A 14,726-nucleotide genomic window follows, 5' to 3' on the forward strand; every position below is an offset into this window, starting at 1 on the left:
ATCATTGTAGGAGTCAAGTTTGTTTTTGTCAAATGATGGGTTTTCTAATTATTTCTTATAGATGGATATTCCTATGAAAAGGAAGCAATAGAAAACTGGATCAGCAAAAAGAAGCGTACAAGTCCAATGACTAATCTGATTCTTCCTTCACTCATACTGACACCAAATAGGACTCTGAAAATGGCCATCGATCGCTGGCTAGAGACTCATCAGAAATGAAACTGTTTAGATATCCTTACTTAGATAATTACTAACTCCAATGAGGTAAATTTCTAGCGGCTTTAAAGGAAAACATATATGAACTCAAAAAGTTATATCCAAACAGAAGGTAAGGTAAATTTTGTTTAACTAAAGTTTCTATATTTTGTCTTTAAAACATATTGTGAATTAAATTCTGTATCTAACCTTATTTATGATGTCATTTTTATACAAATACAAAGCAGTCAAATGAATATATACAACAGAAAGGTTTCTTTTGACATTAGGTAACAATGTCTTTTAATATTAAATATCTCAACAACAATTATTATAGCCAAACTGGCTCCTTAGTAGGTATTTGTATCAAATATTCTTACAACAAATACCACTCTAAAGAAATCTTCATTGTAGCACTGGTGGCCCATTTTGAGCAGAATTTTAACATATATTCATTTGAACTGCCCTTTCCGATAAAAAACATATTAATACTCTAAATTAAATGTCAGACCATCCTTTGTGAATGTGTTTGTGTGTGTGTATGTCTGTGTGTACACAATTTTACAAAATCTCAGGTTTGAAAGGGACTTCAGAGGTAGGCCCACACCTTACCTGAGTAAGAATTTAGGGAGGTTCTATCAGTTCTGATAAATTTAGCAAGTAATTATATTAAAATCTGTGGTTTGTTACTGAAAATATAGGAAACAGTTGGGGAAGAGCTAATTATCAAGTTTCTACAAAAATCAAGTCAGATTGAAAAAGCTATTCAGGCACAGTTTGGAGGGAAGTACAAAGCATGTCACAATGCCTTTCTGCTAGAGTTTACAAGGACATTATAGTATTTAAAACTGATATTTTATCCTCTTTTTTCCCACAAATTGCTATTGACTCCAAGCTTGTGGGCAAAGAACTTTTCTATGTGACAGTCTGATAATTTGGTCTCTTCCCTTAGAGAAGACTTGCCCCCGTAGGGAATTTTAGGTTCAAAGAAGTTAGATTTGGGTGCAAGGTTTTTTTAATTCTAAAAGAACTTTATGATATCTTGGTTAATTTGAGTGGCTTTCACATTTCCAATGAGATTTAGTGTTTAGTGGCCACCACTGACTCTGCTAGCAATATGCTATATAAGTAAATAGATGATATAACATAAAGAGCACCAGGACCTGGGAGTCAGAAGATATCATTCTAGTTCTGGATTCAGCATTTACCAGCTGCAAGATTGTAGGGAAATCATAATCTCTCTAGGTCAGTTTTCCTCATCTGTAAAATGAGAACAGCAGCATGGAAATAAACATCCAACTTACAGGACTATGATGAGGAAGGTTTTATGTCAGTGTACCAAAAGAAAAAGGAACACTACATTCCTCTGAATGTATCCATCCTCTATGTGAAATAAGCTTCATTTCAAAAAGAAGGAACAAATTAAGACCTACCATTATTCTTAGATCAGAAAGCCTTTGTTCTACATCTAAATTATGAGCTAACAAAAAACATTTAAACAATCAAAGATATCCATCTACAGAAAGAAAAACCTAGGGAAAGCAAATCTTCTTACAGAAGTCTTCTTGCTTAAATTATAGAAAGCAGATCACCTATAAAATGATTATAAAAATATCATAGCTCCTATTTTGTGAATTTAGTGGGAAAAAAATTCCTATTCAGAAATAAAATCTCATTTACAACATATTAAATTCACATATGATAATTACATACTGCTACTTTTGCATTCCAGCATTTTACTAAAACAATTCTTCTCAGTTCCTGTTTAATATCACTAGATATGGATCACACTTCTTTCAAAAGAAATTATAAGGTATTGTTCACTACCTGAAGAATCAACCATTAATGCAAAAGTATTTCTATGGCACCTGTAGTGTTTTGTTTTTTTTTAAGACACTGGATTTGCTTTAAGCAAGAGAATGTCACAATTTAAAATCTGGAATAGGAATAAATAAATGCTATTTTAAGTGACACTTAAAGTAAAAGGTTCAATAATTATCATTTTATCTGAGCAGGCAGAACCATGAGTGCTTTTAACCAAAGAATGAATGAAAATCCACAGGTTTATTCAATTTGAGGCAACACAGGTGGCCTCATAAAAAAAATTGAGTCTTACCTTGCTTCAGGAAAATGTGCATGATACGAGGGAGCAGGGAGTTCACTGAGTAGCATACTGTTGAGTACTTCCTGGCGCCTCCATTTTGTGGAGGGGCCCAGATTGGCCAGTCTTCATTCCCTGTGTGTATGCTTTCTTCCTCCCTCCCCACCCCCAACTTTTCAGCTCCTTTTTCTGTATTATCTTTCACCATTAGAACATAAGCTCTGAGGACAGGAACTGTTTTTCCCCCCTTGAGTTTGTATCACCAGCTCTTAGCACAGTGCTTAGCATACATTAAGTGCCTAATAAATCTTCTTCCCTTAACCTAAGGCAACTTTCCACTATCTATCTACAGAACATATTAAACTCCTTATATTCCTCTGTCTTCCTTCAATTAGGAATCTATCCAAAAACAGTCTTAAAATTTGCTTCAAAGAAATTTCTTTAACCAAACTAAAGAATTTGCTGGATTTAAAAAAAAAAGTCACCCTGAGTCAATGTAAATAAGAGGTGATTTGGAGATACTTTAGTATTACAATTGACTAGATAAATGTAAAGATCAAGTTCACATCTTCGTATATCAAAACTTTATCTTGGGGTAGCACAGCTTGCCATTTACCCTTGTTCATACTTTACTTTGAAATTAAAATTCATGTTGGTATGAAGACAAACATTTTAAGATGAAACATATTGTAATATAAATGTGCTAAAGGCAAACCTGTGACAGTAACACTCAATTTTCTGTGTGTTTTGGCAAAAATGATTGAGAGTTGGAGCATTACCCATCCTGTTGCCAGTCAAAACAGACACTAAGTTTTTCTGGCACAGCTAGAAAGTGAAAATAAAGATTTGATCTATGAAAAATGTGTTTCAGAGGAACAAAGACCTAATGTCAATGTTCAGCTTCTAGAACTCCTATAAGGCCTCGGGAAAGAAAGTTAAGTCACTGCACGTATCATTCTCATAAACAGTACACTCTCGCCACATCCAGGGTTTTGTTCAACTCAGAGCAAACTATATTAATGGTCTTTATTCCATATGGAAAAGTACAGTAGCTGTGCAAAAACAAACTACATAACAAAAGAATAAGACATACAAATATCAAAGAAAATAAATAAGCCAAAGTAATCATATGCAGACTCATGAAAAGCTTGTAAAAATGGATAAAGCTGTTTTTACAAAGTACACACTGTACACACAGAACAAATGCTGAAGAATGACAATGGAATATTCCAACTTGTACAAAAGATACCCTCACAGGAACTTCGTTACAACTATTCATTTTGAAAACACTTCTGTAAATATAGAATTTTCTTCTCCCCAACTCTGGAAAATAAATGTCACACCCCATCCTATAAAAAACAAATGTAATCCAACGCTTTCAAACTGTTACAGTGAAACCTTCAAATAACACATCATGTTTCATATAAAAACACCTTTTTCCTGTACCTTATCACCACAAATGAATGATACATAATTTTGGAGTTTAGCACCTTAAAGGTGTTAATATAAACTATATAAAGTGCGGTTACTGGTATATTGTTAACATGCCATAATAATATATTATTCAGTGCAATAATCAGCATGGTTGAAGCTTAAAAAAAAAACAAACATGCATTGTATTTTTCTGGATTAACTATTTGAAAATAAAATTATATTTACATATTTAAGTAAAACTGGACTACCTTTATATATACATACATATATATTCAAAGAGAGTGTGACTTGTAAAGTAAAGAGTGATTTTATCAACTGAGCAGAATTTACACCTAAACAAGTTTTTATTTTTCAAAGCAGTCACCTTGGGACTTTACCGCAGCAATGCTACCATTGCTCATATTTCTAGAACCCTCCTTCTAGAACTACCTTCACACTCAGTTTGCACACTGAGAGAACCACTTGCATTACTTTATAGTAAATACTTTACTTCTACCCAAATCATCACCATTAGCCTTGATTTTGTTCACCTTGGGCTGTATTCCCCTTCAAAAGATAAAAATTAGCCTTCAGGGAGGACAGAGCTATGGGTTCTGAAGAGCAGTTCCAAAGAAGGTTCTGAACAATGACAACATTGTTGAAATAAATGCATAGCATCTCAAGGCAACTTCCTTAATGGAGACAACAATTATATGGATATTTGTTTAAAACGGTGGGGGGGGGGGGGGGGGCAATCACATTACTTTACAGTCCCACCTCACACTCAACTCGAAGTGTCTTAAGAAATCACTCCTAAATCATGTCTTATATATTAAACTAGGGATTTATTGAACCATCAATAAAGTATAATACTCCTTATTCAAAAAGCATTTATCTACAGTCCTGGGTCACACGTATTTACTGCTTTTTACCTACAGTTCTAGGAGTTTCTCACACATGGAGTGAGAAAAGTGTGAATATTCTTTAGATAAATACTGTAATTTTCATCATATCAAAGACCCAGAAAAGAGATCATTATAAACCATCTCATAAGAGAAGCAAAGGACACAAAACAGTATCTCTTTGGATGCTCCCTATTTTATAACTTTACAATCAGTCACAGCTAACCATTCATTTACCATTTTTTTCCAGCTCTGCTTGACATTCCAGTTAACATTCTTGTTCATGGTGACTTTTAGCTTCATATTAAAGTGGTTTATCCTACTTTTTTTGATAGCACTGATGGTCAATACCCAATCACATCAGCTCCACAGAAAACATCAAAAACCATAACTAAAAAGCTCTTATTTTTAGGATAAAACAGCCACAATTAGTGATTCACACCAGGCACGAGTACATTGCTTTGTCTGTTTTACATGGCATTTCTCTTAATGCTTACACATTGGATTCTATGAACGATCGCTTTGGTTTTGCTGAAGTGATATGACTTCGATGAGTTTCCTTACTAATAGGGGGCTGTTGTTTCGAGATGCTCTCCGGATACAAGTGAGAAACATTCTTGGCTCTCCGGCTGTCTTGACAATGGACTGGTATTTGGCACTTGTTTTCTTCAAGTTCTTTCAACTGGGCCCCACTGTGGACAATTCCACCCAGGGGGGAAGCAGAACACATTTTAGTTTGGTTATTGTATCCTCCTGCCTGTTTGACAGAGGGCTGCTCACAGTGTGAAGACTGCAGGCCAGCTGCAGATGGGTTTGTCAGTAACCCCTCGGTCACCTGGCAGTGCCAGGTACGGCTGGATGGATTTCCCTGCTGTTGGAATCTTGCAGTCTTATCCATAATGCCCATGAATGGAGTATTGCGTGGTCTGTGCTCAGCCATACCACTCTGACCCTGGTTATTAGCCACCTTCTCCTTATTTCTTGCATCTGCCCCTTGGGCCTTCAAACCATCTGAAAAACTGCTACTTGAAGCTAAACTGCTGGCTGAATTGGACATTTTCATGCTTCCAGATGGAGAACCGTTAGAGGCTGAATTAGCCAAAGAACCTACATGCTTCATATCACTACAATTCACTGACACACTCTGGCTTGGAGGGGCTACATCCAGAGTTAAGGAAGCATGAGCTAGAAGCCTCTCTGCAGTTTTAACCTTGCTTGGTAAAGGATATGCAGAGCCACTCTCACTGCACTGCAGATGTGCATTCTGATTGATGCCCACCCGGTCACCATATAGGCCAGAGTTGGCTCCTGCAGTGAAAGAGCCTGTCCCCTCTAAATGCTGGCTTCTATTAGTGAGAATCGCAGGGGACCTTCCTGGCATGGGACTTGGGGGAGGATTCTGAGAAGAAGCCTGAATTTTTGCACCGCTAGTACCCACTCCAGTTCTCAAGTTCGACTGAAGAGAACTCAGGTGCTGGTTGGTTTTCACAATCTGTGCCCGCTTAGTAGGCTGCATTATCAAACCTGGCTGAACAACTGGCTCCCTTGGGAGCTTACTGCTTCCTGGCCTATTCTGGGGTGATGCTGGTCTTGCTTTCGGCTGCAGCCCTTCCTGAAGGGTTCTGCTGTATGGAGCAGGTACTGAGGAAGAGGGCTGAGGCCTCACAGGCAGTGAAACCAAGTCCCCCAGCTGCACTGTCTCCTCCTCTTCAGCCTCCTCCATGGGAAACTGATCATCCAATCCAGGAGCTGAGTTCTCCTCCTCATTGTCTGAGTCATTGGCTGGGGCCAAGGGAGGGCACTGTTGCTTCTGCTGCTGGCTTCTTTGCAGCTGTTTGCATTCCTCTTCTACACGACTCAGAAGCCTCTTGATTTCTTGGTTGGTGGGACACAACTTCACAGCCTCCTGCAAATCAGCCAGAGCAGCCGCAAATTGCCTTTGTAATAAAGAAGATTAAAATCATGAGATGTGCATTTTATCAAATAAAATTTTTACTTGGGTGGGAGAGGGAGGAAGGAAACTTTTGGAGTATATAACTTTTGTACAGATAATTTCAAAGTTGTAGTGGGTCGTAGAAATATCACTCCACTAGAATTTCAAATGTGCACAAAGACAACAGAATAACAACCCCATACAAATGGAGAAAACACCCTAACCATCAAAAACAACAAAGAGTTTGGTGCTTCTGACTTAACTCCTTTCATTATTTATATAATGTTATATCAACACTTTACAAAAAGTTCTTAGTGCTTTTATTACTGGCCCTTATGATGGATCAGCAGTGAAAAAAGGCCTCTACTCTCTCTTACAGCAGTTATCCTCTAGATGACAGAAAAGTCTCTTTAATTAACAGGGGTCAATCCATTCTGGGAACACAGGGTAACGAGAAAGAACTTCAAACTAGGATGTGTACCTAGCACAAAATCTCGACTGGTCAAAAAACAAGAATCCCATCACTACCGAGTAGCCAGGAAACAAAATTCAGCTTTATTGATATCGGGTATTAAAAAGTGATGAAAAGTATTATGGAAGATACTTATGAAATAGAATGCCATTAATTTGTCAGGAGGTGGATATTTAGGGACAGTGCCAAAGATAAAGCAGCTCCTCTAGCCACCTGCATATAAAGTACCTGCTATTCCTCTTTGCTCTTGCTCTGGCATAATAAGCTTCATAGGATTTGGGTTTCAACTCCAGAGCCTTGGAAGCAAATTCTTCTGCCATGCCAAAATCCTGATATCAAAATATAAAGGACATTAGTTATACAGAAGCATGAAAACACAAACCTATGTTACTCCCTTTGCTGATTTCAAAAGCAACTGTTGGAAACAGAATGGAAATATCAATTATTAACAACATCTCTGCCCTGGCAGGTACAAACCAGCAGAAAGAGAGCCCTTTAAAACTTAAGAGCAGGTTAAGATAATGTGAAGGCAAATACAGAGTGGAAATTTTCAGACACTGAGAAAACTAACACCCAGGGGAAAGCTATCTCTTAACAGTACGGACAATTAGTCCCAGCTTTTGCAGTTAACTGGATGATCTCAAGCACATCAGTCTCCCTGGGGCTCAGATTCCTCACCTGCAAAAGGAAAAGAATCTCTAAAGGTGACACTGATCATGACATAGTCCACTAAGAAAAGCAAATTCGTCATATGCTACTATCACAGAAATTAAGCTTTCTAAAAAAGACAGCACATATCTACTTTTCCATGGCTTAAGAATGTAGAATGGTTGACAAGCACAACTTACATTTGTTTTCCTTCGGCACCGGGACAAGTTCAGATAGAGGGAAACCCGTAGTTCATTGAATGCTTTCATGTCTTCACCAAACCCTTCACGAGGAAATTTCCTTAAGGCACACTGGTATCTCTGGGCTGCTTCCTTCATCTTCCCTTTCTATCAGTCAGAAGGAAAGATTTCAGGACAAGGATTCAATGAACGGAATTTTAAGAATCTGACAGGAATATAAATAGTTTTGCTTTTAACACATTACCCAGAGCCTAAAGACATTCCAGGTTATTTGACCCCATGGATATAACCTGGTTGCTAAAGGACTGGGGTGGAGGGTTTTAAAAAAAAAAAAAATTTAAACCTCAGTAACAAATTTATCATTAACAGAAATCATCCAAAATTTAAACACAGAAGCCAGAGGATCACACTAGCTTCCCTTTACATTCTCCTTATGCAGGGCCTAACACATTCACACATGACATATTTTTATAAATATATAAGAAATGTATAAGAAAAACTTAAAAATGTCTCATCCTAAGAGATTATACTCTGTGGAAAGAACCAGATTAAAAAATGTTCTCGTTCCTAAGACAAGTAGAGTCTTGTAGATAGATGAAACCTAGATTATGTTTGCCATAGAATAATAATTTTTTTTTCTTTAAATGAACTAGAAGCAATGGCTAAAAAATCAGAACACCACCACATTTTCAGTGCTAAAGAAACCTATTTGCTCAGTCATTTCCATTGCACAGCAGGTACGAAGCCTGTTGAAATTGGCTTGATATTTGTGACATAATTGCCTACCCAAATCCATATTAAAACCACTTCAAAGCCACAGCAACACACACTCTGAACTCAATTTCAAACTGATTCCTTAAGTCAGAAACCCTGCTGGTTATGCTCTGTGAGTTTTAAGGATTTTTTTTTTAAAGAAACAAATAGACATCTGAAGAGAAGAGTAACAACCTCACAGAAAACTGGTGAGGGAGTAATTTTACAGATTTTGGTTTTAATTTCATCTAGTCAGAACTGGAATAAATACTTATAACTAGCATAGTATCACACAGTGGAGTCCTACTGTGGACAAATTTGAAATCTTTATTTTTTTTTTTAAATCAGGTCCATTTGTGTATAAATCAAATGGTTTATGGGAATTTTTTAAAATTCTAGTTATTCAGGAGAGAGAATAGCTAGAAGCCAAAAAAAAAAAAAAAATCATTTGACAATCTCAAGTAAATAATTATCTCATAGATATTATAAAATTTTAGCAGTTACTCAAGTGATAAGGCTAGGATACTATTTATGCTTAGATGGACTGATGAAATATATGCTGGAGAACCCTCCTCTCTGACCAAAACCTGAGCAGATAATATTATCTTGACTTCCCTTAATGATAACTTATCATCCTTTAAAAGATGAAACACATTTGGGGAACTTCTGGACTCAGCCAGTCAAGACATATTAAGTTCCTTTGTGCCAGGGGCTGTGATAAGTGCTGGGGATACAAAGAACAACAAAATATAGTCCCTGCCCTCAAGGAGCTCACAATGCAATGGGGGAGATAATAAACATAAGTGGAGAATGATCTGGGGGCTAGAAGGAACGGGGGGGAAAAACAACTGATTAAGAGCACAAACCCAAAGTAAAGATATAGTCTGTCTTTGCTGAGTTGAAGTCATCAGACCAAAACGAACTATATTCTAGGGTTTCAGAAGAAGGACTGACAAGTAATTCAAAGATTAGTGACTCAACAAAAATTGTGGAGAACAAGAAAGGTGACAAAGGACCAGAGAAGGCCAAATATTTTGCAGTTTTCTAAAAAAGGAAAAACAGAGTGCAAATTCTAAGCAAGTCAGTTTAACTGCCTGGGCTTTAGTTTACTCATCTGTAAAATGAAGAGGTTAGATCACATGTTCACTAAGGTTCCTTGTAGCTCTAAATCTATAATTCTGCGATCTGATTTGATAAATGCCAGCCTTTTATCTGATACTGTTCACATCAAGGTTTTATCATATTCTGCAACTGCTAACAAGTGAAGTGTGTTAGCTAAATGTTCTTACAGCTCTGGTAATTATATTTGCTAAAGATTAAAAACACATTACCATTATTAAATATGAGGTCAGATCTAAAGAAAACTTTTGTGGAATCTTATAGTCATTTTTGAGACGTAAGTGTTGATTATCTAAACAGAATTTTAGTTTTGTTGCCATTCAATTCAAAATAAATGACTGGCATTTTGTGTTTATGAAATTTGAAACTTTTTTAAAGAGAGAACCCTTTTCTCACTAAAGTGAGAAAAATTATTTAAAATTTATTTAAAGCTGAATAGCACAAAGAAAAAAAATCTAATAAAAGTCTCCAACACATTGGGGCATGAGGTCCCAGGTCAGCATCTCATGGGATTTCTACCAATACCAAGTTGTGTGTGCTTTGAGAGGCAACAAAAAGCTGTCTACTTCCTAAAGTTACTAAATGCTACTAGCCAAAGTTCAGAGCAAAAAGTCCAAAGAGAAAAAAAGGACACCACTACTTACCTTGTATAACACATTTCCTTCCTCCATTAACTTCTGTAAAAGTATAATCAGAATATCAGGTTTGGAAGTGGCCATTGCCCAAGCTGCATTTCCTACAAAACAAATGTATTCAGTAGTAAACAGGATGCAGCAATACTGGGAGGAAGAAATTCTAATCTTCTTACTACCCTATCATGTTTTAAAACTAAGGCTGGCTTGAAGAGCTGCACTTGCAGACAACACACAACCCACCGAAGAGGACCGATGGTTAGTTTTCCAGCATTCAGTCAACAAAGGAATGAAAGAATATGGGAAGTATACCCATAAAACTACTCTATCTTAAGATATCTGCTACACAAAAAATAGTTACTGATATCAAGCATTTACTTCTGCCAGGAGTAGAAGGATCCCAAAGAAAGATTTCCTCCTTCCTAAAATGCGTATCAACATTGGTAGTAAATTTGTGTCCCTGGAGCCACCTCTGCCTCTTCGGAGAAGCTTACATGACACATCTTCAGCACAACACTTAATGTTACCAACATCAATATTTCACTGAAGGCTGTATGTAGCTTCCTAACCTGTTAAAATACAGGTGGTGAGCAGAGACAAGCTGACCGCTAAGGTCTCTATCAGCTCTAAACGCTGGACTGGATGAACTCGAAGGCCCCTTCCCTCCCTCTCTAACATTCTACAATTTTCTTTCTCAGAATGAAGTCTTGGATTTAAAGGATTCCAACATACATATGTAGGCCCAAACCAACAGGCATGTAAGGGCTAGAGGGGAAATTTTAAAGGCTGCAACTCCTATCTAGCACTACATAGACTGCTCTCATTTCTATGGTTTGCATTTCCTGTAAGAGTTAAAATTCTTTTGAATGCTGGCTGAGCCTTCATGATAAATTTTTAGCTTGGTCATGAATATAAATAGTTTGTAGTCCCCAGTCTGGCAACTAAGTGGTACATTGGATAGAGTGCCAGATCTGGAGTAAGGAAGACCTGAATCCAACCTCGGACACTTTACTAGCTGTGTGACCCTGGGCAAGTCATTAGCCCTGTTTGCTTCAGTTTCTTCGTCTGTAAAATGAGCCAAAGAAGGAGATAGCAAACCACTCCAATAATTTGCCAAGAAAACCCCACATAGGGTCATAAAGAATCAGACAACTGAAAAATGAATGAACAACAACAAAAAGTCCTCAATCTACACAAGAAAGCATATTTTTGTTTTTAGATTACCTGGGATGGATATCAATATTTAAAAACAAACTGGACCAACACAAACAACCCAAAGTTCATTTTGTGTTATCAGTGAGTCACCTCAAAATATTCCATTACTGCTACTTTAAAAACAAATTTCTTAAGTTGTAGGAACATCATGTTAAGGAGCTATTATACGGCACTTTATGGCTTTTAAAGTGTTTTCACAGGGAAACAAAAGCCTGCTTGAGATGCTTACTAACATTAATTTTTGAACATACAGGTCAAAGAATTCAGAGCTGGAAGGAACCTGAGACATCCCTTTAGTTCAATCTCATTTTACAGATGGAGAAACTTAAGTTTCTTTGTTTAGTTTCAGAAAGGTCAAATCACAGGTAAAGTATCATTAATCAAAGTTCAAAACCCAGATCTTCTTATTCTAAATCCATTTGGCATATTTGTGTTAAACCAACTGCCGACTCCTAACCTGGAAGACAACTCTGTATGCATTCCTAGAATGGTGGTTTGGAACATATTTTTCCCCAAAAGGTACTATGATCCAGTGGCAAGAGAATTAGATTTATAGTCAAGAGGGCTCTGTTATTCTCCCTGTAGGTGATATTCCAGGTTCTTCCTAGCTGTGAATCCACTAACTCCTGCCCATGTATTTTTAGATAATCATTCTCCTCCTTTCTCCCCATGTGACATTCTACCAAAGTCTTAATTCTTCCATAGAACCTTTCAGAGTAACCACAATTGGCTGTCAGGTGGCTAATGCATCACCAACTATCTATACCCCCAAGGTCACTATGAACAAATGGATATTGAAATGAGAGCAAATTCCAAATATTTGACTTTTAAAAATCTATTGGTTTTCCATTAACCCATTCTTAAACTTGAGCCTCATCCCACCTGAGAAAAAAAGGGAGTTTTACCAACCTAATTTGGCTCCTTTTCTCAGTAACGTGACCACAACAGATGTGTTCCGACAGCCAATTGCCCTGTCCAAAGGACGCATGCCACTGTGGTCCACATGCTCAATGACAGCTCCTTTTTCCACAAGATAGAGCACCTATAGCAGGGACAAAGTCAAGCCCTTTTAGTTACCATTACACAGCTGACAGGCACGGGTGCACAGTGGATGGGCCACTAAACTTGGAGTCAGGAAGACCTATATTCAAATCATACAACAGACACTATGCCACTTACCTGTGACCCCAGATGAGGTATTTAACCTCTCTGTGCCTCAATTTCCTCATCTATAAAACAGCCAATGCCTAAATTTAACAAGAATCTCTCTTACCTTTTCATCTGGATATAATGGCAGAAAAACATACTCCTGCCTTTTATTTTAGAAGCTGTGACCATTGGCATTCCTGAAGGGAGGTGATGTAGAAAATAAACCCAAAATGACCAGATTATATGGCTGGAAGCCATCCTGTTATACTAGGCTGACTTGTTTTAATGCATGCATGTAAACAGGTGCAGGCAAGAGCCCACACACAGGTGTGTGCACACACACACCATTCCCAGGCTAGGGAAACCACAAGCATACTCTTATGCCACGTTACTTAGGAGCCGGTATTATTGCCATCACAGGTTAAAGCAACAGACATTTTGGAAAGATTTAGATCAACAAGGCGAAGATGTGAAGCTAGGATGAATATGTAATCCAGGAGCACCCACCATGTGTACTTGAATATAATTAACTTCAAGGCAGAGGAAAATGAATCAAAGAGTATTGTGTCATTTGGAATGACAAGTGTGAAAGTACAACAAGGGGAAGGAGTGATGATCTGATGTCACTGCCATGACTAGAAATAGGTATGAGAGAAAAGGGAAAAAGATCTCTATCCAAAAGGCACTATTTATAATGCCTACAATTCTCTATGGGAAAATGTCCTACATTCAACTTTGATGCTTCAGGAGACAGAGAAAGGAGAGAGGAAAGGAGGAGGAGGGAGGGGGGGAAGAGGGAAATAGAGATGAGAGAAAGGAGGAGAAGGGCAGGAAGAAATAGCAGAGGTAGGACAGGGATGGGTAAAAAAATACTTTTGAAAATCTGTTTGAGAAAACTTGACAAAATTTACTGGGTGTGAGGTAATTACTCTAATTGTTTTGAAGAACTTGGTGATCAACTGGCTGTCTGAAGGCCTCATATGATGGTAAGCCTACTAACACCTCCCCAAGGCAGTCTATTCCACTTACAGATAGACAACTAATTGTTAGGATGTCTTCCCTTCAATCAGGACTAAATCTGTCTCTATACCTTCTATCCTTCCATCACTCCTAATTGGACTCTAGCAAAATAAGCTGAATACTTGAAGCACTTCTTTTGCAAGTATTCCAAAAACACGTGAAGATCTGATACATTTTAAATAGTCCCCCAAATTTTTTATATTTTTAAAGCATGCTACAACAATGATAAATAATACACAATTATCTGATTATCAGTCTCTTAGATGGTGATTTTACTATGGTCTGTATATAGATAGTTCCATCTAAGGAATTACAGACATAACTTTATTTTTGGCTAGGCAATGGGGTTAAGTGACTTGCCCAGGGTCACACAGCTAGTAAGTGTCAAGTGTCTGAGGTTGGATTTGAACTCAGTTCCTCTTGACTCCAGGGCCAATGCTCTATCCACTGTGCCACCTAGCTGCCCCCAGACAACTTTTAATCACATGTTTCAATCCCCATCTGTTAATATTTGTATTTCTGTCTAAATATTATCTCACTTTGAGAGGCTAGATGAAAAGATAAGTCCCCTTCCCCCAAAAGTCTAATAAAAATGCCATCTACATGTTTCATATGACATCACACTCAACCACACCCTGGCAGTTTTTCACTTTTTGATATTTACTTCAATTTTTCTTAACTTTAGCCCTTGTGAAGTACAAACAAATTCTTATTTCTTAACTAAAAAGTGGGGGTGGAGTTTTTCATCATTTCACTTTTACTTACAGTATCTGCATCACCATAAAATGCTGCGAGATCTAGGGGTGTGCGCCCATTCTTGTCTGTTTGATCTATTGTAGCTCCTTTCTCAACCAGGTATTGAACCACTCCCCTATGGCCTTTCAGACATGCCCAGCTTAATGCTGACAGTCCCTCTTTATCCAGAGAAGAAATAGCTGCACCTGAAAAAAAAACAAAAGTCCATTCACAGGAGA

At 37.6% G+C, this 14,726-nt stretch overlaps 2 protein-coding genes across 5 annotated transcripts in view; one reads left to right on the forward strand and one right to left on the reverse strand.

Annotated features, from left to right (window-relative positions):
* The window catches only part of WDSUB1 (WD repeat, sterile alpha motif and U-box domain containing 1), an 81,570-nt gene extending 79,404 nt beyond the window's left edge, over positions 1-2,166 (forward strand). For all 3 annotated transcript variants that reach the window (XM_027866158.1, XM_027866159.1, XM_027866160.1), the window contains one exon: positions 62-2,166. In XM_027866158.1, coding sequence (XP_027721959.1) covers positions 62-219 — 158 coding nt within the window. In that variant the 3' untranslated portion in view covers positions 220-2,166. The remainder of the gene's footprint in view (positions 1-61) is intronic.
* A 362-nt stretch (positions 2,167-2,528) lies between these two features.
* Positions 2,529-14,726, reverse strand: part of TANC1 (tetratricopeptide repeat, ankyrin repeat and coiled-coil containing 1) — a 265,490-nt gene continuing 253,292 nt past the window's right edge. For both annotated transcript variants that reach the window (XM_027866155.1, XM_027866156.1), the window contains 6 exons: positions 14,518-14,693; positions 12,493-12,625; positions 10,381-10,472; positions 7,865-8,011; positions 7,245-7,345; positions 2,529-6,548 (listed from right to left, as the gene is read on the reverse strand). In XM_027866155.1, coding sequence (XP_027721956.1) covers positions 5,105-6,548; positions 7,245-7,345; positions 7,865-8,011; positions 10,381-10,472; positions 12,493-12,625; positions 14,518-14,693 — 2,093 coding nt within the window. In that variant the 3' untranslated portion in view covers positions 2,529-5,104. The remainder of the gene's footprint in view (positions 6,549-7,244; positions 7,346-7,864; positions 8,012-10,380; positions 10,473-12,492; positions 12,626-14,517; positions 14,694-14,726) is intronic.

The sequence above is a fragment of the Vombatus ursinus genome, unplaced genomic scaffold (assembly GCF_900497805.2).
Source record: "Vombatus ursinus unplaced genomic scaffold, bare-nosed wombat genome assembly UNPS02014779.1, whole genome shotgun sequence".
NCBI lineage: Eukaryota > Metazoa > Chordata > Mammalia > Diprotodontia > Vombatidae > Vombatus > Vombatus ursinus.